Consider the following 22,176-nt stretch of genomic DNA (forward strand, 5'->3'; position numbering starts at 1 on the left):
AATGTGAGGGATTCCTTGCTTTTCTCAGCTTCCTATCACAAGTTGAAAACTGTCATTGATTGATCATTGAACCAAAGAATTAGCATTATCAATCGTTACTGCATATCTCAACTTTGAGGTCCTCAAACTGTCTCCTGCAGGGTTATAGGACCCGAGAGCATCGACACAAAAGACGTTAAATCAAACTTAAACAAACATGCATTCAGTAACAAAAAGGACCAAATCTAATGCAGCCCTGTGAGCTGCTTTCTGTCTTTGTTTATAGCCTGGCAGGAGCTTTATAGTACGATGTAAAGCCACTGTGTGGTTTGTCATGGTCCTTACAGCACTTAATGCACACATTATTAAAGTTTGTATTAATCTTTTCAGCACTGTTTAACTATAATCCTTTCAAATCTTTGCAGTGGCTGGTAAAACAGAGCCAGCTTTGCTATATGATTGTGCAGTGAGGCCTTAATTAGGCACTTTATGTTTTCTTAGTACATACTTAAAAGACCAAACTAATTATATATTTGGTTCAGCAGGAATTAATGTGATAGAAACAGAGTTTTTAAAACCACCACTCTATCAGGGACTGTTTTTTTTTTTTTTTTTTTTGGATTGGTATCTGAATCTGAACAAAACACACATCATTGTGAGCACATGCGAGACACCTCAGCGAGAAAGATGTTCTGGTTCAGTAATTTCTCTTTCCACTTACTGCTGGCAGAGCAAAGAAGGAAATGGCAAAGACTGAGAAACAGGATGCAATGGTCTTTCCAATCCAGGTCTGTGGCACTTTGTCTCCATATCCAATAGTGGTCACTGTCACCTTTGGAAAAAAAACAAGGGAATTAATGCAAGAGGCTGTGCACTGCTGTTAGGACTCCACAGCCATGCTAGAGGCTCTGTGCAGTGGTGCTTTGAGGTAAATGCTAACAAACCCACAATGACAGTGCTAGCATGTTGATAAATCTACTTTGAGTGTTGACTGTAAAGCATGAGGCCAGTTCTGACCTTTCCTTTGACTCTCACTTACATCTCGTGCGCAGAGAGAAGCCAGTGCAGACTGTGAGGATGTGAAAGATGTGAAAGTGAACCCAAACCTGATAAAACTGATGGTGGATATTGTAAGTAAACCTCACAGAGAAGTTGTTATGAGTCTGCTGTGTGTGCATGTGTGTGTGCGTGTGTGTATTTTTTTAATATCAGAGTCCCTGAAGTTGGCGTAGTGGGTGGTGACTTATTGTCTGAAAATAAAATTTCATCTTGTATTATCTACAGTACTTGTTTTGCTGCTTGTATTAGCAGCCCACTGGATGTGCCCAAGGGTGTTCACACAACTCCTACTGTAACAACAGTAGTACAGATAAAACAGTCTATATTTGACCTTTCACTCGTCAAATACTGTTTAAAACAAGTCAGTGGTTTCTGCAAAATCCTGCTGTTGAAAGTCAGACAGAGAAAGCCACTAAAACAGTATTTAAAATGTGACTTTCCTTTAAACATGATACACGTAATGTCAGTGTTAATGTTATAGTAATACAGTCTGTAATCTGATCAAAATGTGACATCAGAAGCAGTTCAGGTAGAGAGCCTCACATTAACAGTTATTTGAAGTAATAAAAAATAAAATGAATTATAGGAATTTAATAAGTAACTGAAATATGTAAGATGCATCTAGTCAAGCTGACTTAATTAACAGGTAATTGAAGGAATAGTTTGACATTTTGGGAAATGCTTATTTGCCTTGTCACTGAGTGTTAAATGAGATGATTGACTCCTCTTTAATGTCTGTTACGAACAGCGGGTGGTTATCTTAGCTCAGCATAAAGACTAGAAAGCAAGATTAATTATGACCCATGTGTACACTCGTAGGTGGCGACCTCTAGTGGCCATTATAATTATGATGGGAGCAAAGGAGAAAGTCAGATGACGTAGCATAAAGAGCAAGAAATCCCATATTTGGAGGAACCCAGATCACTGTTAGTGTCCAAAAGTCAACACTTTCACGTATGAGGTTATGTTGGATTCAACAAATAAGAAATAATGTGTGAATTAATGAGTTTTAGAGGTGCTGGGAGGCTGCTTTGTTCTCTTCTTGAGTCTTTACGCTAAGCTAAGCTAAGCTAACAGTCCCCTGATATTTATCATACAGACATGAAAGTGGAATCAGTCATCTCTAATAAATTAATGAATTCAAGATTTTATACAATCAAATCACTCAAAAAGCATCATACGCACAGACATGCACCACAGTGACTGGACCAGGTCTAAATAAGTAAATATTTTTGACTAAGCTCTTAGCAACCATCACAACACACACACACAGATTCTCACCACTCCCCACCACAGGGCATCAGCGTAGTTTCCAAACTCAGTGGAGCCGCTGCTGTCGACCGCATCTTTCTCTGCCAGGTAGACAAAGTACGAGGAGAAGATCAGGCTCAGAAAGCCAATGTACAAGGTAGTGATCAGCTCCTGAAATAAATACGCACAAATGCATATTTCAAACTCAATAAGCAACAAAGGGATCATTGCAAAGTGACACCATAAGATTATATGATATGAAGTCTGTCAATCTATATATACGTTCTTATGCAATACCTTCTGACTGCCACAATATCAGTTTACCAGTTGACTGCCTGGAGTCTAGTGTGACTGCGTTTGACATTATTCTGTGTTTTCAGATTATCAGCAAATGAGACCGAAACCAACAATTCATTAGTTTCTCAATACTAAGCACAGAAGGACGTTGTAGATTTTAGTAAATCTTACTCATGCAGGAGTAAATATTACATTTAGACACATACATACATCCACAGATCCCAACACATTCACTGTGCTACTCAGTATTTGTGTTGGCTGGATGGTGTATCTGGGATTGACTGAAAATAAGCTTGTTCATTATAATGAAGAAACACAGCAACCTCTGCACCAGTATGACATGTTTGTAAGTTTTAGGAAACAATGGAGCTCGATGGCACAAAAGATTAAATCATACCAGACTTTGTTACTCAGACAGCACGAGTTAGTGGGTTCAGTTCATAGTTGATTTTGGTGTTTTTGTTGGATTTGTTGACAGTAAGAAGAATATTAAATATTGCCTACTTCATCCTTTAACAAATAAGTAATGATGCATTCCTCATAATAACAAAAATAGTATAATAGCAACCAATATTTATGGGATTTATGGATTTTTTTTTTTTTACATATAAGCTTATTCTGAACACAATCAAACTAGCTGGGACAGGAGCAACAGAAGACTGGTGATAGTATCATGGTTGGGTATGAGAGCTGCGTCGTGGAAAGGCTCAGCGAGGTTCACCACTTTCTGTACCATTATGCTTTCTGCAGCTATAAAGCAAGCAAGTACAACTGAGTTTAAGTATGGGTTGAAGTATGCTCAGTAATAATCACTAATCATTGAAGGGTTGTTGACTGATCGAATTATTATGAATTAGTTTCAAACTCAGACAGCTGATCTCTCCCACTGCATTCAAAAGAACTGTGAGGCGTCTTAATGCAGATTCAATAAGGAACTGTCTGAGATTTGTTCAGGAGGTCTAATTGGCTTTGGCTCTTATCCTGTCTGGCTGTAATTGGGCGGCTGCTTTGTGAAAGAGCTCTTTAAGTGAATGTTCTCTTTGCACTCACCTAGTATGTGATTTAAACCATGTTTAACCACTCACAGTACCGGAGCACTCACTGCACTAAATGGGACTGAATTCCTGATGAGCAAAATTCTTATTCCTGTCTCGGCCCAAAACTGTCGCTCCCAAATTTTTCAGAGTGCCACAGAGGAGCAGCAGCATTATTGAAAAGCCATTCTGGAAATGGCTGCGGCTGCTGTTTGTTTGCCTTCTTTTAAATAACTTAAACCTACTCTTACATTACCATACACAAATAGCACTTAAGGCCCGTTGGTACTCATCATGTGAGATGTATTTCTTCAGATGACAGCGCATTTTTTTCTGAATGTTGGGACTTTTCTGGGCAACAAACCCTTGGCAGTGAATATGAGAGCCTGTAACACCTTCAGCTAACATCCCTGCTCACAACCTCTAAGTGCATGATTCTTGGAAATAACAGCTTTTAATACATTCAGGTACACCTTCCTTTAGTCTCTACCAGGGATTTAGTAGATGTGTTGCTGCTGCTGTGACCTGGCAAACACATCCAGGAGAAATTCTGCCAGCGAGGAACAACTGTGCAAATTGTGTTTACAAGCCACGAGCACTAGAATGCTACTCAGTGTGTATTTAAATGCTGTTGTAACACGAAGACTGGATGCTGATTGGAGTGAAATGAAAATCCATTGACTTCAAAAACAGCAGCTGTTAACACAGAAGGGCTGCAGTTTCGTATGTTTATGTAAGAGAATGGCTGAAAATATATTCACGTCCTGTGTTGACTTAACCTCAGTTAGAAATTCACCAAGAAACAAAAAGGTGCTGAACAATCACGTCCATCTGGTTGATGGTAATTTGACCTCTACTGCAGTGTCTGTTGTACGATTGCACACTATGTTTTCCTTGTGCAGGGCTGCGGGGCCTTTGCAGAGCATATAATTACTTTATAGCCATAAAAGTAGTGCAAAAAAGGAAGCAAGACAAAAAAGAGCACCAAGCTCTCACAGAAAAGCTCCCTTTACTTAACACATCTCAGCTTCTGATGCCTTGAAAGCCCAATCAGGACAAAGTATAACCTTGCCTATCCCAAGGTCAATCTGTTTCTGGCCCATGCACACTTACCATCTCCCCTCTGCCTCAATTTGTGCATTGGTGTGAAGAGTGGGCCATATTCAGACCCATCCCAAACCAGCTACTGTGGAGCAGAACTGGCCACTTAAGCCGTCAAACAGTCTACACCGGTGCTGATGTGCCGTCCTCCACCGGCCTGAATGCATGGGAAATGCCAGCGGTGGATGATAGATTAAATATGAATTTAAATTACATCTTACTTCTTCTCATCCTGGGAGTCATAAATCTGAAGGCTTCACGAGATGATTAATGGTATAAAAAGAAAAAAAAACTCTCTTTTCTCTCATTTTTGCTTATTTTGCCAGAAATATTGGATAGTGTCACCTCTTTAGGCCTCTTCATATGAAGCAATCTCAGAAGGAAAAAAACAAGTAGGAAGCAACTCTTCATGCACACAACCAAGAAGAAGGAGTAAAGCAGGTTACAAGCACACATTGCTTTGCAGCCACTGGCCTAAACCTTTACTACACTGCTTTTCATGGTGGGTTCAATATCAAAGAATGTGCCAGGCCTTCCTCACCAGAAAAATGGCAGCGAGCAGGTTATTCGATCCATATTTATGTTTATTGCTGGGCAACGACCTCTAGTGGTCACAGTGATTATAACAGGAGCAACGGAGAAACTAAGATGACATTAAGAGCAAGAAAGTCAATGCTGACTTATTTCAACTCACATAATGTAAATGAGTTCTGCAACGTAACCATGACCTCTTCCTAAACCTAACCAAGCACTTTTGGTGTCCAAAACAAATGACACTGCAACTGTTTCACAACGTTAGCTAGGTGACGCCTGTTGCTGCCCAATGGCCATATATGTCGTTTAAAGAGTCTTTGGCAATCAACTCATTCAGTAATTTAGGTATGAGGACGAAAGGAGGAAAGTAAGCATGATTTTGTCTCTTTAAAAAAACTTGAGATGCCTAATATCCACATGTACCTTTCAACCATTTGATAAAGAACGCACCATCTATTATACAAATCTATTTAAAAATGGTGATTACTTGTGGAACTTTGCTGTAAGTCAGAGAAGCACAACATAACAACAGCTTAATGAGCAATCATGATCTAACAGTATCCATGTTGACAGATGTTTGTAGGGGGAAAAAAGCATTGAGTTCACCTGCCTTCTATAGTGCTGTTTCCCGCAGAGCTAGCTGGTAGGAATCAGTCTGGGAAAGGCGTCCATTATCTGCCTGCACAAGCACTCACTTTGCTTACAGCCGCGTCAGTGACTGCTGATGGCCAGCCTCAGCCAGGAGCAATATGGTCATCAGCCAAGGCCAATACAAGGAAGCACCACAGGTGGTACTGGATGAGCAACATCCCTGACACTCTGCTCACCTTCATCACCCTGTTTTTACACAGACATCCAAGACAACCACAGTGGCCACTGGGGGTAATCTCGACCATCCCTGTGTCTCAGCTGAATGATATTCTGCACGGGCCACAGCCTCTAACATACTGCACAGTAGCTCTTTTCATCTGGCTCTGCTGAATATACTTTTTGCTGTAATATGCATTCCCATGGAGAGAATCTGCATCGTGTGGTAATGAAAAATAATACATGATGAGGTGAGCCGATAAATCTCCTGACAGTGGCCTCCAGCTTACTAATAATAATCAGAAGCAGTGATGCCTTTGGACCTGAAGTGTGCTTTTAAACGTACCTGCCGATGGATGAACACTACAGAGCCCAGGAGACGCCAGGTTCCTCCCTGCCGGTCCACATGAAGCATTCGCAGGATCTGCAGGAAGCGAATCCCTCTGGAAAATAGTAAAAGTGTTTAAATGCTGACATTGTACTCAGACCAAATGCATGTAGATACTGCATGCACGTACACATAGGCACTATAAAGCCAAAAGTATGTGGACACCCAGAAATTATACCTGTAAGTGATTTTTTAGCATCTCATTCCAAAAGCATGGGCATTAATCTGCTGCTGTAACAGCCTCCATTCTTCTGAGAAGAGGCTTTGCACAAGATTTTGGAGCCTGGCTGCAGGATTTTCTCTCATTCAGCCACAAGAGCATTAGTGAGGTTGGCCACTGATGCTGGGCCTGACATGGCTCACAGTGGGCCAATTCATCCCACTCATGCTGGATGTGGTTCAGTGCAGGTCAGGCAGGCTCTTCCACACCAAACTGGGAAAACCATTTCTTTATGGACCTGACTTTGTGCAGGGGGGGGTTGTCATGTTGAAAGGGCCTTCTCCAAACTGTTGCCTCAGAGTTAGAAGAACACTGTTGTCTAAAACAGCATTACTTGCACTAAGGTTAAGATTCCCTTAATTGGAGCAAGGGGACCGAATCCAGACCATGAAAAACAGCCCCAGACCAGTCCAGTGGTCCATACATACTTTCTGTCATATACTGTATTTTCCACCTGCACATACACCATCTCTTACCTTACAGCAGAGGTGGCAAAGACTTGGCCTTTGGAGCCCACTGACAGAACGATAACTGAGGCAAGAACAACAATCAGATCTGCAGTGACAGAGAATGAGGGCTTTGAGTATAAATATGTCAGACGCAGATGTTCAATATACAGAGGTGCAGCACGACAGAGTCAAAGAAGAAAGTGCATATATTAAAATGAATGGAAAGGGCTCTATTAAGAAAGTCTCATTGGGTTTTGTTACAAAATTATTCTGCAAATAAGCTGAGGTAAGAGGGGTTACAAATAATATTAAGGCTAATATTCATTGCTGCATATTTAAAAAAAAACACCTGAAGGTTCCAATTTTCAGAATAAAAAGGGATGAAGACAAAATGAGAAATGAGCAGTGACTGTTTGAATTTCATGCTGAATTTGTCTGAGATATTTCATTTCGGGATGAAGCTCAGGATATATTTCAGATGTTGTTTAAATATTGTGTCTGCGGGTGGTGAATGAGACGTCTGTTTGTGTCCTTGTGTATAGATACGTGTGTGTGTGTGTGTGTGTGTGTGTGTGTGTGTGTGTGTGTGTGTGTGTGTGTGTGTGTGTGTGTGTGTGTGTGTGTGTGTGTGGTGTATGTGTGAGGATTGTGTTCCCACCTATAATAGATATTGGCTTCCTGGCAAAGCGGAGCCGGCCCCAGATGCCAACATATTTACTGCGGCAGCCTGCTGACCAGAGGCGGACAAAATATTCCACACCGAAGAACACCACAAGGACGATCTCCTGCCAGAGAAATGAGGGGAAACATAACAGACAAATGAGGGAGAAGGACAGGTGGGGGGAAAAAATCAACCCTCAGATGTTGTTGCAGGTCACTCGGTGGAGCAACACCTGAACAGCTGCTCAGACTTCAACAGTGTGCTTCAACACAAACGAATTAAAGATTTCCTCTTTTTTTTTAAAGTGCAGCTTCTCAAACAAACATGTCACAGCGATTCATTAAGGATTATTGACTCCTGGTTAACAGATACACCATTTCTCACTTCTTAATTTGTACTACACCGCTGATTAATTCCTCATTTCAGCTGCACAATTTACTTTGACCTGTCAGATAAAAAAAGAGATTATGCACCCTGGCTGTAGACTGTATGGACAAAGGCTCTGAGACATCACCCATAGGTTTCTGAAGAGGCACTGTGAAATGTCAGTGGCTCCAGCCATTGTCATCCTGGCAGTGCCTGACGCCTCCAAACTCCCGGCTAATCCAAAAATGGGTAGAGAGGTGGAGCGTGGGTGGGGCTCAGGGGCAATGACCATAATTCTGTGTAATTTGAAGCGAGTGAGTTATATAAAAATTCACCCCTGTACAGTTGTCATGGACAGAGAAATTAGATACAGAGAGCAAAACCATTGTAAGCCTGTTTATTTCTGCTCTAAAGTGGGGCCTTCTAAAATGTAGGTCTGTGGGGATTGACTTGCTGTTAGAGACAGCCTCAAGTGGCCATGCGAGGAACTCGTACTTAAGTTCTGGATTCATTTTGCAGCCCCGGAGGTCAATGCATGATCCTGACAAAGAGTTTGATCATATTTAAATGTATTTTATTAATTTTAGTGAGTTTCAAATTTCTGGGAAATGCACTTATCAGTTTTCTCACTAAGAGCTAGTTAATAAAAAGGATAGCACTCCCACATATATACAGTAAATATGAAGCTACCATCAGTCATCTTAGCTTGGCACAAAGACTGAAACAGTGGGAAACAGTTAGCCTGGCTCTGCCCAAAGATAGAAAGCTTTATCTCATTTGCATAATCCATAAAAAAAAAAGTAAAAATAGCATACTGTGGTTTAGCGACGTGTTCTGTGCTCGACTATTTTTGGCAGTAACTTCCTGGAGTCTCTGCTGATTGCCTGGCAACCTCACAGTGACAAAAACTCAATAATAACACACACATAAACAGCTTTCACACTTCAGTTCAATTGTCATTAGTATTAGAGGTCCTTGTGGGGGTGATTTTGTTACCTTTAAACAAAGCCATGCTAGCTCTCTCCTTTTCCAGCCTTTGTGCTAAGCTAAGCTAACCCTACCACATTTAGAGAATTTCCTCGCTTTCTTCTCCTTATTCTCCTTATTTTTTAATTCACATGGCAATAAATGAAGCAAGCCACCACAGCATGTGTCCAATTCTAATCATGAAGCTCAAGCTTCTCAATTAGAGCTGCTCTATTTCAATTCCACGCAAGTTTCTCTCCTTGAGGACAAATCAATTGCCGCACACAATTACACCAACATGGAAATTAATGAACTGTTGTGAGTGCAATTACCCCACACATCTCTTAATCATTGACAAGTATTTGCAAATGAAACTGTCTCAAAGTCAATCAATAGCTTTTCATAGATTTTTAATGGTGACATGATCATTTTGCAGGGAACGATGAGAGGAACAGTCTGGGGATTCAGGCAGTGGATGCTCCTTGGTGTGCAGCAAGAGACGCTTTCAGCTTGGAATTATTGGAGGTGTTTTCTTCATCAGAGCCAAAGATTAAAGCTTCAGTGAATATAAAATAGCACGTCTCATAAAAACAAAAATTGGATTAATAGTATGTTAAGTTGTGTTCCTGGAAGCAAATGTAAAAAAAAAAAAAGTTGTATTTCTTAATTTATTCAGTGAGGATTTCTACTTCAAGGTTGAAAAACAAATGGTCTGTCCAATAAAGCGATGCATTACCAAAGAGGAACAGATCAAACAGACACATAGAGGAGAATCGAAGCAGCTCTTTTTAGTTGAGGTTTAAAGTTCATTCTGACCCAGAATCTGATCCAGAGCTTTTGATTGGATGGACATGATCTTCAACTGCTGTTTCTACAATCAAGAATGACCCATCAAGCTCAATTTTAGGCCTAAATGTGCTCAGAATAATGCAAAGTTTCAACACCTATGCTCGACATGTGATCACATTCCACCTGCCAATGAAGATCGTGTCAGAGGTCTTTACAAGTTCTCTCGGTTGTGAGGAAATGAAACCCAACCCAGGACCAGAGTGGGACCAGGTCCAAACTGTAGTCTGTCTAATTGGGTTGGGTAGGGTCTCCAGCTACCGGTGTCCAACCCCTTGTCTTCCATTTCTCTCAGTTATCACAGCCTTCACCCCTCCAGTCCCCCCTTCTCTACTTCCTCACCACCTGTCTCATCAATGGAACCACAAGGGGGAAAATAAAACTGGGATACCTCATCTAGTCATTGCCCTCATGACACTTCCTCATCACAGCATCTTCTGACCCAAGCCCATCATCGATCTTTCCATTCAACCTTCGCTTCTTCACCCATGCTCGACCTTCATTTTTACCTACCAATCAATCTTGACCCTTCACTCCACCGATTTCCACCCTCGTTCTTCCTCCCTTTCCAGTAAAGTTATTTGCATTCCTTGAAGGTCTTTGATAGTGAAATCGCAAGTAAAACATGTTCTCCTTTGCAGAATGAAATGTATTATGAAAAAATTTAGTTGTACTACATAGTTTCCAACCATTTTGGATCCAAAAAAAAAAAAAGCTGGTTCTAAGAATGTGGATTCTTTGGGCAAACTGCCAAGAATCTGGCCAAACATACTACCACAAACACTGTCAGCCTGCGTAGCATCTCCAAGTACAGAACAGCGTGGTCTTTGTTAACCTTGAATGTGCGGGAAGAAAGGAACAAGGCGAGGAAGATGCTTCTGCGATGGGGGAGGAGAGAATGAAAGAGTGGCAGGGTCAGAGCAAATCTAAACTAGAAAGCACAAAGTACAAAACAGTCCCTTTGGGACGGAGGGTGGAAAAGATGAATGTTTGAGATTTTGGTTGGTTTAGCAGCAAATATTAATTATTCATTATCTGTATACAGTGGAAGAGAAGAATAAGACGATTAAACATCTCCAGAGGGTAAACTTAAGGCTGAAAAACATTTAGCTATGAAATCTATATTTCATGATATTGTGGTATTTATTAAACAAAATTCAAACTTCTTTGTAATTACAGATCTGACTCATACACAGGAGCCTCTGCGGCAGCCTGAATCTGTATGAATCCAACACTGAACCTGCAGGATTTGAGATTCTTACTCTCCAGCTCATGAAACACCATGACCATTTCATCCTATTATCCTTAGGCCAAGGTGAACTTGTCACATGTGGCACGCTCCAGTCCTCCTTTCAAGAAAATCCAAAAGTCCTTCTTATCCTTTCTAGGGTTTTCTTTTGTTTGAGCTTGAGTGACTCACCCAAACAGTTCGTGTGCTCAGCAGCTGGTGTCTCGGGGTTAAGTTTATCCCATTTACCATTGATTCTAGAGGACGAGCCTTTGTCCTCATAGGCCAGCGGGATGCCCTGAAATTGTTTGCAGAAGAGAGGCCTGTAGTGTCCCTGAATTGATTTTTTGTGAAACAGCAGTTAGGTCAATCAAACAATGAAATTGTTTTTCAAACAACAGAAACTGACTTTTGATTTTAGAGGTTTTAGCAACATCTTCACAACGATGGCGTTGCTTGTAGCAGCAATGCCTTCAAACATATAAAAACTGATTCTGTGCTTTATTAAACAAGGTTATCCACCATATGTGTTATTTCAAAGAACTAATGACTCACTCATTTGACTCGGAATGGGAAGCAAACTCCTCCCTGACTACTTGATATATCAGAATCAGGCCTATTTGCAGATGCCAGCCAACAAAACAGACAAAACAGAAGCGCTGAGCAGATGGTGAAAGTCAAAGGAAAGATCAGATCCGGCAATAGCAGTGGGAGAAAAGGCTACGGGCTGTATCTGCAATGTAAACAGTGCTGTTAGAGGATGAAAGGTGCATCTTGTGCTTGAGATTTTAGATTCTTTCAAATTTCAGTCACCCCACTGTTATCTACCAGGCACATTTAGTTTGTGGACCACTGATCAGGATCATTAAACACTGTGGAGATTCCTTGTAAACAAACAAGGCTTTGTTTAGATTCATTACACATTATGCGCATCCTTAAGGCATTCAAATTAGTGGAAAGATAATTATAAAGCTGATTGTTTGAGGACGGAACACATAGGTGGAGGACCCACATGCAGGCACAGGTTGGCCACAGTAGGTGCCTATGAGATGACAAGGGAACAGGTGAGTGAGGAGGAGGACCAGGTAGGAGCTGATTGGATGGAGGAAACATGGCGGGCCGGGCAGGGCAGGTGTGGAGGGAGTGCAGGAAAACACAGCTCAAACAAATGACTAAAACGCAATAAAACCAGACGAGACTGCAGCAGGAACATGGCATTTTGTCGTGTTACATCGACTGGCTGTCTTCTTCTTCTCCTGTTATTCTGGCGCGTTGCTACCTTTCATGCAGCATTGCATCTGCCGACTGTAGAGCCGCATGCTGTGTGTGGAATTGCCTGAAAGTGACGGATGCACCTGCTGTCATCACTCTCATTTAAATCAGAGTAGATTTGACGAGATATGTTGCACCACAACATGAGGCAGATTAACATGCAGGAACACAAGCTGTGTTTTTCATGTAAGCGCGACTCTAATTCATACAATCTTTATGCGAGTAGACCACAAGTCTACGAAGCTGGTGTAAAAGCAGCTCCTCTCTTTTTTTAAACCCTTAGCTGTAGCCAGAATTATTTTCAGGTTTCGGTCTTTAATTGCTTCACACAACATGAGCACAGCCAGAGTGGGCATGGCAGAATTCACATGCTGGAAGAAATCATGTCGAGTTCTTCAACTTTAATGGAACTGTAACACCTGCATTTGAAGCAGGTGTGAGTGAAATCTTTTTTCTTTTTTTTTCCAAATCGCTACAATCTTCAGATTCACAGGAAAAGACGATCCTCGCAGAGCCTTTCGAAGAACACCGACTTGAGAATTCACAGCGTGGACTTGAAAACTATCCTGTTAGTGCTGACCTTTGAGTAAAGAGACCAAAAAGGAAAAGGCTATTGTGTTAGTTGTGTCACTCCATCTAACTTTATTTATCCCTGGTCTGCTTGAGTCTAAACTGCTCCACAATAAAGATGTGCCTCTGCAGTCTGCAGATACAATCAGCTCAGTCAGAGAGAGCAGTCGATGCAAATACATCTCTTGAATGAACTAAGTTAACTTATTGTCTTGTTTGTGACCAAGCTGGCCAGCTCCATCGGTAATAACTACATCACCAAGCCTTCGGCACCACGTATTGTGAGGATGTGCGGTCTGACCAGGGTTTCAGAGTTTGATCTCAGACTCCCTGCAGCATAATCTTCACCCATCTGAATCTGAGGGTTCAGTCGGGATTAAAATCACCTGGTCTGATCTTTAGCTTTTCATGTAAAACCTCTCTTAGTGGGAATCTGACAATGAGACAAATTAGGGACAAAACAGCATTTTTATGGTTAATCCCAGGAAACTTACCACCCAGAAGAGCGTTGTATGAGCCAGGGCCTGGTACTCTTCGATGGTAGACAGAACGCTGAGGATCAGACAGGCCAGAACTATGAGAAACCTGAGGGAAATTGAGCAGATCACACATTAGTCTTGATTAAACTGCCATCATTTTGTCAGTTTGTCTTATTTCCTTTGTATATATTATTAAATCATCCTGTTGGATAATGATGTCCAACCAGATTTTGCTTACTCAAAAGCTTCATTTTCCTCAAAATCAAAGCTTTACATAACTTGTCACGAGTCAAACGCAAGCAAACACAAATCTGCTCAATCCACTTTTCAGCATGTCACCTCATATTTATGCCAGCATCTCAGACTTTGATTTAAGCAGCATTACTCGAGTCAACTTCTGTCTCGTTCGAGTCTGAGCTTCTAAACAACTTTAAAAAAGAAGAAGAAGAAGTTTCAAGACAGCATCACATTACTTTATATTTTTGTCATGAAAAGTATCTGACTAAATTTGAGCAAACATTCAAGGACAACCCTCTGGAGGAAATTCTGAGAGCGTTTTGAACTCCGCTATATGAATGCAAAGCACATGATAAACTTGTCAAATAATGAGCACACAGGTTCACGCACACACGCACACGCACACACACACACACACACACACACACACACGCACACAGTATCAACAAACACCAAATTGCTCCTTAACATTCTCCTTACTCCCCCTCAAGGTCACAAGCGTTTCAACTGCAGCAACAATAAGACGTCTGTAACTCCTCTACCTACTTAAGAGAAAGACATTTTCTTTCTTTGAGATAAGACTTCAGGCTGCTGTGACACTACACCAAAAACACTCTCATATATGGCCTTGAGTTTTTTTACTCCTAAACTCTTCAAAAGAGAGTGCAAATTTCAAAGCCTAAAGGATTTAAGAAAGCTTTTATGACCCCGATTTTGTTATTTGGGGGGGAAACAAAATCTTATATGTACTAAGAAGACCTCCATGTAGCACCTTATGACACCTATGTTTTATTGATTTCAATTCAGTAATTTTGGAAGTAAGAGAGAGAAATTCCTGTTTAATTTGATGGTATTGGAGGAAAATGGGAGAGCAGGGCTGACCGCAATATAGGTGATGAGCCAAACTCATAACTTCGTTCACACTTGTTTCAGCCGGGCGAGCCAGGACCAGCATCGGTTCCTGTTTTTATTTTTGTTGTTGCAATATTGCCTCTGCTGTAAGAGTTGGTGTAGTGTCTCCCATTTCATTATGGCTGCCTTTTAGCAGGGTATCTTAGAAAAGAAAGTATGTGCAATAGACTTTGTGAAAGGTTTGGAATCGTGGACAAAGGACAAACTCATTAACTTTTCATTTCCGTTGGCAAGAGATGAGCTGTTGAAGGGAGGAGCTTCTGAGTGGATTCACTTGACACTATCTGAGGTCATTCGCCATCAGCTGATTGGACAACAGTCCATCGGACCAATCAAAAACAATGGGGGCATCGGAAAGCTTGTTTAAAGTGTATATACAACTACGCTGATCAAACTCTATACAGAAAAGACTGAATTTGATTATTATAATATGTCATGTTGCACATACCTGCCACATATGTTTGTAAATATAAATATATATACTAGGGAAGGGTTTATGTAGACATAACTCATAAAACTATGAAAAAAAAAACATATGATATTGTTCTTTATTTGGGGAAATATCAACTACATGAATGTGCAGCTGAAATGCTTAAATTTTTCAAAAAAAAAAAAAAAGATGTTAAGTATTGGTTAATGAGGGAAATAAAGATCACTAGCTAGACTCAGACCAAGTGTAACTTCAACCTGAAGCCACCTCAACGCCCCAAAAGGTGGCAGAAATGTGAAAAATCATGTGCCTTTGAAAGACATGGGAAGAAATCCAATATTGAAGTGGATTATCTTGACAAAACTGCACAGTGCTGCTGGAAGTGTTTGCTTTACTGTCAGTAGATACGTTTTTCAGCTTTTGTTCAGAAAAGAGCCTAGAAGAATCACTGTCTTGTTCCTATATGAGCACACTTGATGGAAACTATGTGTGGAGGGAGTTATAGTTTCCAGTCAGTGTTTGCACCATGGAGGCCCTTATCACCACATGCTACAGCCTGAGTTTATTGAAGACTGGCCAGGAATACAAATACCCCCCCCCCCCCGACACACACACACAAACACACTCACACACACTTGAACATGCACGCCACACGTCAACACAGATAAAAGGCAGAGAGAGAATCGCTCAGAGAAGATGGGCTGGTGTGCAACACGGCTAACAAAGCAGCAGTTCCTGTGTGACAGAGCAGAACAAGCAGACAATGCAGCTCTGCAAAATGACTGTCTTCTACGAAATGACATCTGCAGTCTGCTACCTGCACATATGGGAGCAAATTAGTCTATTAAGAGGAGCAGGGGTAGATTGGGTGAAAACTTTAAATGCTCACAAGACAGGATGCAGTGTAATTTATAAACTCTTATGTACAAATGTGACAGAGGAAGTTAAGAAGAGGATCAAACGAAAAACAAATGAACATCAAACTTTCCAAACCAAACACTTCGGTATGCTAATGGCAGTAATTTGTCAGCGAAGCTCTCCTTAAATGAGTTCAGAGCAGTTGAAATACCAGTAAACATACACACTCAGTATGCTAAGCATACCCCTCCGCTTCACTTTTAATCCATCTGAGACGATCTGACTCGTCAGTCCCTCTCGACTAACTGCACCATCATATTTCGCTTCCTTTGCCTCCAGTGGGCTTCTTGTAGCAACAGACAAAATAATACATCGACTCAGCTATGTAGGCACCGCTGAACTCAAAACAAAAGCTCAAAGCATTGCTCCTATCTATTATTGATGGACAGATTCACTTGCAGTGTCTTGTGCTGTGAGTGTAGAGACAAAGCAGGACAGGATAAGAGTTAGTATTGACGCTGCTGAGACACTGGCTCTTACCATCAAATATCCTGTTTGGAACAACAATCACACTTATTCTTATCGCTGTTGTGAAGTGTTTTATTGTGATAAAAGACAACAAGTAAATCAAACGAACGCAATGCAACAGAAGGGATTTGCGCTGAAATAAAAGATCAAATAATGCATCGTGGATTAAATGTATTGAAGTGGGATTTTAAGGCTTGATCACCCCTTCTGTGTAATCTGCACAGCCAGTAGAGGCCTTTGTCAAGGCTGCAGCCTAAACTTTGGCAAGGATGGGGTTAATAGCTGATAGACATTAGGTGAACGAGTGACCTTGCCTATGTGCTCCATTAAGAATCTGACCTCCTGTGTTTTGTAGAGTGGAAAAGATAAAAGTGCAGATGCTTTTTCCCCAGTTACTAAAATATAGGACACAACACAAACCACTCCACTGACTCCAGTCAACAATGTTACTTAAATTGAAAAGAATAACTGCATAAACCCTTAGCCAGTTTGTTAAATTATAAAAAAAACAAAAAAGCGTCTGAACTGACTTCGTCCAGCTTGATACTATTTGACAGAATCTCTAGTTCAGTTGAAAGGATGTCTGAAAACTACTTTCTGATTTGAGTTTTCTCTTAACTCTGCTGGTAGACTCATCAAAACCAGCATGTGGGATGGATCCATGCTGCTCCAGACTAAAATACTGCATTTACGAGTTCGACTGTAGAGCGCTGCAGACAGATGTCCAGGGAGAGAGAGTCGGATGTACTTCATTAAATGCAAAAAGCTAAATATCTACCATGTTCCTCTCCAGAGAAGTGAGCTATTGCTTTCTTTTCAGTCCTGTCCCTGTAAGCGTATTGTATCACCACACACACACAAACTGACAAACATATGCATGTGCAAACACGCACACACGCACAAGGGGACCTCTGATAAGGGTCAGTCTGACGTTCGAGTTCTGGGTCAGCGATAAGGCCGTGCTTGTTATGAACTGCTTTTCTCCCACTCAAACACTTGCAAAACAAGGTACTGAACTGACCCCAAAAACCTGCTGGATGGTTCGACATCCCAACATTATGCTCTTACAGCAAACACCAGGTTGAATCACAGAAATGAGAGAGTTTTGTCCAGAAAACACAAAGAAAAACTGCAAAATTTAACCTCTCGTGACATTTAACAAGACTACAACCCTGAGTACACTGCTTACACTTCAGAGAAATGTGTCATATATACCGGAGGTTTAAAACCACACATCCTCGTACCAATGACTCTCAAAATGACATATAGAGCTTCTCGCTCTTTGTCACCTCACCTCCTCCTTTGCTCCCATCATAATTACGCAGGTCACTAATGGACGCTACCTCAGAGTAAACATGAATATGGGTTGTAATAACCTGCCTGCACAGACGTCTTATGTGGACGTTTCTCTGTTCAGGACATGCAGATTTATGGGTTTGTTTGTCTTAAGCCTGGATTTGGGTGTACAGTTTCTTGCCATCACCATCACGTTTCACTTCTGTCCTGCAAATAATGAGTCTGCCTACCTTTCATTCAAATCAAAGCCCACACAATGAAAGAACTCAAGGATGTGGTTCCTTATTTGGTGGACTTGCAGTTTGAAGATCATCTTTGTTTATCTTTGATCATTTATCTTTTTATCTTTTAAGAAAGACATCCCGTTATTAGTCACATACACAAGCAGAGTTTACAGAGGGGGGAAAGCGCACACGCCATGCATATTGTAAAATTTGTTTCTCCGCATTTAACCCATCCCATCACGTCCTTCCTCCGCGGCAGACCAGGGGCGGTGGGCTGCCAGCTGACCGGGGACCCAGTTCTCGTTTGTCACCATTGGTCAGGTGGTGATCTTCTTGCATGTTTTTAATGGGTTTTTTTTTAAGGAGGATACCCTGGGTGATGCATGCAAACTCCACACAGAATGGCCATTTTTTTCTCAGACAGGCACTGAAGACACGGTGGAGGACACGCCACCAGCGCCCACAGCGGGATTCGAACCAAGACCTTCTAGCTGTGAGGCAACAGTGTTACCACTTGTTCCACCGTGCCACCACGTGGTTCATTCAACAGATGACCAGATTACCTCATGAAACCAGAAATTTCAAATCTGAGCAAATGAGGCTGGTGTCTGAATGGAGCTGCAGCACACAAACATCCATCATGGCTGAGTGTGACAGATCGAAGAGTCAAGTCAAGCCAAAGGTCGGCCTCATAACACACCTGTTTCATCCTTGACATCTTAATGAACCGAGTACTCTAAGTGATCGCCAACATACACACATAAAGAGGTGAAATTTGCTGCTGACACTGTGGCTTATGAAAAACATTTTGATCTGTGTTTTAAGAGACACTTTGTGGTGTTTCTTGTCATTTCACGCAGTCTGAGCGTTCATCATTTAATGGCCATTACTGAGACGTTAAGGCACCTCATGATGCGCACTGAAATAATATTTGAAATGTTGATGCTAAAACAACAATTTTCTTGGAATCATTGCAGCTACGAGCTTCCCTATTACCGTGCATTGTGCAGTTATTCTTGCTAATGTAAATGTTTGAGTTGCACTGTTTTGGCTCACACTCCCTTTGAGTCACTGAGACTCTAACCTGCTCCGACAGGCTGCGTTCCCCTACGTCCCTGCCGACACTGCGGGGTCACAGGGTGACAGCGCCAGACAGGGCTGCTACCTCCACACACACAGACACACACACACACACACACACACACACACACACACACACACACACACACACACACACACACACACACACACACACACACACACACACACACACACACACACATGCACTGCCAAGTTTAGCTGCCTGCTATCAGTGCCAGCAAGTGGGGACAGACAGCACACATGGGGGTGAGGTGGAGGATCATCATATCCCACATTCCTAAACCTGCTCCCTGAACACTGCAGCCTGGATCTACTGGACTGCCAGTTTCCAGGAGGTGGTTTATAGCAAGAAAAAAAAGGTGTATAGGCATGTATTTAGCATTTGTGACAACATTTCATTTGTCAAAAAACACTTTCAAGCTACCTGACAAAGCTGTCACATCAACTTTGGGTAGTGAACTGTAATGTGACATCATTGTGATACTGGCGCTTTAGCAGATAAAATCCATCCCCAACTCGATTATTTCAACTCTCATGTTCATTTTAGATGCATTATCTGTATTTTATTTTCATACAATCCATAGTCTCGCATCACACTGTCAGGAGGAAAAAAAACACTCCTTGTCTGCTTGAGTTGGTTTAAAAGATCAGGGTTTTTTTGACTCACTGAACGCAAACCAGAAACTCTTCAGTGTTGCTGCACTGAAGCTGTTCTGGAAAATTAAATGCTCAGTGTTGCAGTGGAAAATAGTCTCCCACATGAAAGATCTGTATAACATCCCTTTAGGACTCCTATGAGGACATATTTTGTCTGAGATTCTCTTGTCTCTGATGAATTATATAGTATTTTTTTAATCTGCTATGGCTAGACTAAAATATCCTTTTAATATTCCTAGAGGGACCTTCAGTTGCGCTGTGATATCTGTGCAGCATCTTTCTAAAATTCACAGGATTAACAGTTCTTTGTTGTGAGGGCTTCCAAGGCTCTACATGCGCAATTAACTCCCTGTTTAATTAGGATCTTAGATTTGCAATTATACCCTTGAATACCCAATGGATCTGGATGATTATGAAAATAAAAACACTCACACTGTGAAGTGATACACGAAGCATTTCCAGCCAGACGGCCTTTCCAGAAAGTTATACACGCGTCCTTGGATGTAGGCGCGGGTGAGGACAGGACGGACCCCGGTGCTGTACACGGACATCCGCATAGACATCCGGGGATGAGATAAGTACGGGTGGATGTTGACAGGGGGTATCTCGGTTGGAGTGTTACCGTCCTCAGGCATTTTGTCTCTTTCTGAAAACGTGTCGTTGCCCACAGGTGTCCCTGCTTCAGGCGCGCTAAACGTGGCTTCCGACAGCTCCAATTCCGGTGGTCTTTTTCCACGTGCCATACCAGAAGACCTCCGGGTGCTCTCCTGATAGAGGGCAGAATCAGACATTGCACCTTCCCGGTATCCTTCTGTCGCTGGGTTAACTTTTTCACAGTTATTTTTCGGTCAGTGACTTAAACGGACAACTGTTCGCCCATGTGCGCTCGCCTTCTGTTGAGCGCCTAATCGCACCAGGGCGCCTGTAACTGCAACATAAACTGAGTTATTAATGCTCTAGATCACCAGGATGGTGTTACTTTGATTTAACTTCACAGCTCTCCGTACTGTTGAGTGTTTGGCGAGACTCAGCCCTGAATGAATAGCCCCTTCCTCTCTCAGAGCATTTATCAGCCTGGAGTGCTGCGGGCGCCAGGCGGTGCGCGGTGAGTCGCCAGCTGTTAAGACAGTTTACTGTTTTACAAAACTGCTTAAAAGCAGTCTGCAGCTGATGAACCACATCCTCAGATCTGTGTGAAAGTTACATTTCTCGACACCCCTTCCCCCCAATAATGAGTTTCACATAAAATGCAAGCATGAAATCTGCAGATAAATAACGAAATTCTTACTGGTCAAAACAGATTTGGTGACGCTGCTGTTTGTGGAATTCTGTCACTCTGACAGGTATTTATGCGTGTGTGAATGTGAAGATGCACCACACTAAATCACAGCAATTCTATGCCTTAATCCCACACATAAATTGTGTTACAATACAGTCTTGCACCATACTGGGGCCATCATACACTTAAAGTAACAAAAGGCACATAAAAACAGTGACCCCATTTCGAAATGCAAATTTGGAACCTGCTATCACCCCCCCCCCCCCCCCCCCCACACACACACACACACACACATATAAACAGCAGGTGCAATAACCTGTATGTTGCACATGCACGCACACATACCCCCCTTTCATGCTGAAACCAATGTGTTGAGATTGATTGGCTGAATTCATTTGTGCAGAAGCGCATAGACTGGCCTTCCATTGTTCGAGCTGATGCGCAGGCTCTGAGGCATTTTCCTTCATTCAACTGTCAGTTGGAAGTAAATTAGAAGTAACAGTGATTGTGTGGGAGTCTCCGGCATGTATGGAGGCTCTACCCAGTTCTTCTCTACATGCCTGTCACCATCAGTGCTCAGAGGTGCAGCTGCTGAGGCTGTAAATATTATTAGACGGAGCAACTTGGTCTCTGAGCACCTCTGCATTATGTGCATATAGGTTTTAACTTTCCATTCTGTTTCTGACCCAAAAACATTTCCCGTCTCTTTCTCTCCTCCACTCTGAGCTGCTCAAAAGACGAAAAATAAACACCTATAAACGAATGATAGACTACGGATCTACGGAGCTGAAATAAGACAACTTGTTTCAGCTTGAAATTTCAATAAAACCTGCCGTTTCTTGACTTACGTGTGATTTATTACAGTTTGAAAGTAAAGTTGTCAGCCCTTAAAACCCCATGGACACATGCAGCTTAGTTTGACAAGGTCACCCTGTGGAATTTTTTTGCAGTGACCTTGGCCAAGCTAGTCCAAGGAGGAGGAAACAAGCTGGCTGCTGCAGGTTTTAATAGGAGTCGAGTGGCATCCATGTGATGACAGGATCTGTTGCCAGGTAGATATTAAACACAACTCTACTGGTTCCTGCTGTTAGGTGCCACCCACTGCGTTAGAGTTTTTCTTATTAATACAGGAAGGGCTGCTATCTTG

General features: G+C 41.9%; 1 protein-coding gene across 1 annotated transcript in view; it reads right to left on the reverse strand.

Annotated features, from left to right (window-relative positions):
* Positions 1–20,541, reverse strand: part of kcnq1.1 (potassium voltage-gated channel, KQT-like subfamily, member 1.1) — a 34,139-nt gene extending 13,598 nt beyond the window's left edge. Inside the window, exons 1-7 of the mRNA XM_070965909.1 lie at positions 20,183–20,541; positions 13,523–13,613; positions 7,778–7,904; positions 7,147–7,225; positions 6,409–6,505; positions 2,320–2,460; positions 701–811 (exon numbers count right to left, since the gene is read on the reverse strand). Of these exons, the coding sequence (XP_070822010.1) occupies positions 701–811; positions 2,320–2,460; positions 6,409–6,505; positions 7,147–7,225; positions 7,778–7,904; positions 13,523–13,613; positions 20,183–20,541 (1,005 nt within the window). The remainder of the gene's footprint in view (positions 1–700; positions 812–2,319; positions 2,461–6,408; positions 6,506–7,146; positions 7,226–7,777; positions 7,905–13,522; positions 13,614–20,182) is intronic.
* Between the last annotated feature and the right edge of the window lie 1,635 nt (positions 20,542–22,176).

This window comes from Chaetodon trifascialis, chromosome 1 (assembly GCF_039877785.1).
Source record: "Chaetodon trifascialis isolate fChaTrf1 chromosome 1, fChaTrf1.hap1, whole genome shotgun sequence".
In the NCBI taxonomy this organism is placed as follows: Eukaryota; Metazoa; Chordata; class Actinopteri; order Chaetodontiformes; family Chaetodontidae; genus Chaetodon; species Chaetodon trifascialis.